Genomic DNA, 4,444 nt, shown 5'->3' on the forward strand with positions numbered 1-4,444 from the left:
AGATACTAATCTCTACATGGTAGTCACTATTATATATATGTATATGCATGTGTATTGAGCGGGTTTATCTATGTGTACATGTGTGTATGTACATGTCCCATATCTTTGTAGACAGAAAATTTTGTAGATCACACAAATACATCAAAGCTAGTTATCTACTTTAAGAATCAATTTTATTTACTTTCACTATGAATAATACATTTGTAATTAAATTAATAATAGTTAACCCATGCTAGAAGTAAACAAAAATGAAAATTTTTATATGCAAAAAACTAATACAGTAACACATAAACAGCAAATTAATATTTTAAATATTGAACATGACATTTTATTGATTCTAATTTAAATTTTTTTTTAAACCCTCCTCTCCCCTACGAAGTTTCCCAATTGTACCTTAGATACTCTTTATATAACAAGCCTTGCTGATGCCGGATGACTGAGAATTTCCTATTGTATTCTTCAAGTGAATCTTCTAATTTGTTTAACATTTGTTCTTTATTTTCTAATTCCTAAAGTTATGTTGGAAATAAGAATGACAAAAATCAGAATAACAGATAATCATCAGTTTAACCAAGAAATGTCTTTCTCTCTTTCTTTTATCCTGATTACATTTAAATCTGAAGGTATAGCTCTGCAAAATTGTTGTAAGGCTCAAATGAAAATGTATGTAGAGTCATATTTCACTCACTAAAGTCAGAAACTCAAAAAATAAATTCTTTTTTGTTAAATGACAAGACACATATAACAGTTACTATCCTTAATGTAACAGTTTTTATAAGTTATTATCCTTAATTATAAATGAAGAAAGTCTAATTCTTCATAATATAAATTGGTGAAAATAAATAGTAGCAGAAAGTGAAGATTAAAGCTTTTAAATAGACTCCTTAAATAAAGTAACGGAAAGTTTCTCTCTGTTCTTTTTCCGAACTGTTCAACTTTATCTTATTCCATCTTAGGGAAGAATGGAATCATCAAAATTATCACAGTAAGGTGCAGAGAAATTGAAGCTCAATGATGCTTCATCTTACCTTTTTAATGGAAAGAGACAAGAAAAGATAATTTTTTTAATTTCAAAAGCTCTTCCTACTGGCTGAGTCTGGCAAGAAAAGAATTCAAGAAATTTTGTTCTCTCCAAGCTCTTTTTCTTCTGGTTCCTATTGTTCCTTTGCAGTAATTATTTGTTATCGTGAGATCTATATCCCTCTCCTATGGCTAACTCAAAGGTCAAGTATATGTCTTAGTCAAATGAACTGGATTTCTTGTTAAAGTACATTAAAACATACTAATATATCCCTGTATAAAGAAGTTAAAAGAATTCCCAAATGATGTATTAAGATTCCAATTACAATAGAAATCATGTTATTTAATCATAAAAATCTAACTACCTGTAAAATATGTATCAAGTATTCATTTTGAGAATTAATTATATTTGCACTAGATGGTGTCATTCCATCTGGTAGATCAATTCCTCTGAATATAACATTTGATCCTTTTGCTTTACGTAAAAGACAAATTTCTTTTTCAAGATTTTCAACCTAAAAACAAACAAGAAAAAAATTGTAGAATTCAATTAATATAATAAGAATGTTTTATCCAGATAAAAATCAGGCTTTACATCTATAATGCTACACCTCCCTTTGTACTCACCTACCTATCAGAGAAAGAAAGCATGCAAATAGAGTGTAAAGTATGTAAACCATACTTTAGTTTCTACTTAGAGGAAGACATGAACTCACTTTTTTTTCCCACATTCACAGACAAATTTCAATTTATATAAATGCTTTCTGACTTCTTAGTAGGAATAAGAAACAACTTTTTTTTTAAATAAATTACCATACTAAGTACCTAATTATGGCTGTTTTTTGTTAATTAAAAGCATATATGTTTCATACTAATTCAACTTTATTAACTCAAACTATCTATAACTTCCTATTAACTTTTTATTTAACAAATTACATACCTTTAAATTTGCTTTTGCTAAATGTTGAAAGTAATCTGTAGCCTCTTTTCGAGTGTTTTTAAGCTCATCTCTTAATTCTTTATTTCGTCCAATAAGTTGGTCAACTTGGGTTTTCAAATGTAAGTTTGCATCAAAAACTCCGGCAGCATTCTTCGAATCTAGAGCCTAATACATTAAGAATGCATTTTAAATGAGAAAATAAATACTTAAATATTGATAGAATCTTGATATAATAATCTTTTTCTTAGAATTACAGAGAATATTTTCCTTTGGAACTCTTAATATACATAACACGTTATGATTGAATAATTAATTAAATTGTCTGTATCTTATACTCTACTGGAATATGATCATTACTAGGTTGGACATATTCAAGTACATAAGAATTCTGTACTGTCATTTGCACTGAAATGTCAAAGTTATAAAAGTGTGTGTGGGGGGGGAGTGATTATGTGTATACATAGATATACATACACATTATCTCATATGAAACAGTGTTAAAAACAAAACCAAATTCTATGATAGTAGACTATGGGAATGTTGTTCAACAATCCAACAATGAATATTGATGTATATCATAAAACACACATAAAATGTGCACACAACTACACATACACAAACACACACATGCCTACCTAAGGTGTTTGAAATATAGACTACAACTACCTCCTACACCAGTTATGTGACATTTCTCCCCAGGCTGCAGACTCCCAATCATGAGTTGGAGCTGGGAACATTCTTTCTTCTAAATCTTTCTCCCCCAATTTCAGCTTCTTTTATGGATTTCCTTCTCCCTTTACAACATAAGCTCCTTCAGAGCAAGGATTGCCATTCTTTGTATTTGCATTTGTATTCTCAGCAGTTAGCACAATATGTGGCACACAGTCTGTATTTAACAAATGCTTGTGGATGGTCCACTGACACTCGCAGCAAACAAAGATAGAGATGGTGGAGATGTCAAGAAGAGAAAAAATGGGGACAGTCAGCCAAGAGAACCTATTTTGGAGAGATTGAATCCTCTCACGTGGAACAAAAGTGTCTCTTTTCATGGGTGAAAGAAGGAAAATGTAGCTGGGATTGGGAGGAAAAAAGATATAGAACAATAGCTACAGTGGCTGAGATAGGGCATTGACCTGGAGGAAGGAGGAGGAGGAAGTAGCCACGAGATACAGACAAGGCTTACAGCCAAACTGCAGTAAGTGAAATCACCTTGACTACATTCCTATTTCCTGCAACTCATGACCCACCTTAAGCAGTGGATGGGTAAAGTGAGCAAGTGATAAGGTTGTAGAGGCTGACAGCAAGAGCACATCAGGACACAGGAAGCCCATAGCAGTTACTAATGACACATCAAAGGAAGAGACCATGTGCCCAGAACCCACTATAGAAATAGCTGAAGCCAGAAAACAAGAGGAGCAAGAGGAATGGGGCCAAAGATCTATGAGTGACAATAGGGGGAAAGATTGAGGTTAAATGTGAGAGACAGATGACAGAGATGAGGATCAGGAACTGAAATTCTAAACTCTGACCATCAAATCCTGCAACTTGGAAGCAGTTCTTTCCTGTCATTGGTTCAGGCCTGATCACTAATCCTTGGGTAACAATAAAATGGAGACTGAGAAACTGAAGGGACCGAGAAAGCTTATGACTGGGCTGCAGACAAATCCTTTCATAGATAAATACATCACTAATTCAAGAATTGCTGCTCTTTCTTGAAATGCTGAAATAAATATATGCCAAATATTTAATTACCACATACTTGGTTAGAGTTTCCATATTTTGTGTCTATTTTCCCAAGATCAATAAGGTACAAAAGGATAAACGTTTCCAAAAGCAATTGTCTTAAAGGAACTAAAATAAACCCATTCATATGAAGAAAACTTACATCAACTAATTTTTCAAGACTAGGTATGATCAGAGGTGTTTCTCCTTTAATACCAGGCTCTGTCTGCATTTCCTTGATTGTCTGCAATATTTCTTTCAAACCTTCTTCAAGCTGTTCTTTTTCTTCTACAAGTTCTTTTACTGAAATTAAATATATATTGTTCTATTTTTATAAAGAAAGATTTATTGTAACTTCAGCAAAGTTTATTAAGTAACAAGACTGACAAACTATAAAAGGTTTTCCTATTTCAAGCACTAGTCTAATCAGATTACTTTTAAGGTTCTTAACCAACTTGGGGATTTATTAGGAATATTTCATGTAAAAACACACAAACTGCTAACAGAAGGTTACCATTTGAGTAGACAGATAATAATAAAAACACAAACTTTTAAAAATAGATTAATTAGCATTATAAATCTAACTAGCTATCTCACAGTTTAACCACAAACATTTATAAAGCAACCACTATGTGTCAGGTACTGTGTTAAGACCTGAGGATAAAAACTGTGGTTGAAGATAGGCTCTTCCCTCTAGGAGTTCATAATCTAACTAGAGAGATAACAAACAAGTTGGTATGAAAACACTAATATAGAATGAAT

At 32.1% G+C, this 4,444-nt stretch overlaps 1 protein-coding gene across 1 annotated transcript; it reads right to left on the reverse strand.

Moving 5' to 3' along the window:
- Positions 1-347: 347 nt before the first annotated feature.
- On the reverse strand, positions 348-3,985 carry LOC127543348 (centrosomal protein of 290 kDa-like; the record flags this gene model as incomplete). The annotated part of the gene is made up of 4 exons (XM_051969383.1): positions 348-509; positions 1,386-1,535; positions 1,961-2,125; positions 3,846-3,985. Coding segments are annotated over 4 exons (593 nt in total), but the record flags the coding sequence as incomplete, so codon positions are not given.
- Positions 3,986-4,444: the final 459 nt, after the last annotated feature.

The sequence above is a fragment of the Antechinus flavipes genome, unplaced genomic scaffold (assembly GCF_016432865.1).
Source record: "Antechinus flavipes isolate AdamAnt ecotype Samford, QLD, Australia unplaced genomic scaffold, AdamAnt_v2 unplaced_scaffold466, whole genome shotgun sequence".
Classification (NCBI taxonomy): domain Eukaryota; kingdom Metazoa; phylum Chordata; class Mammalia; order Dasyuromorphia; family Dasyuridae; genus Antechinus; species Antechinus flavipes.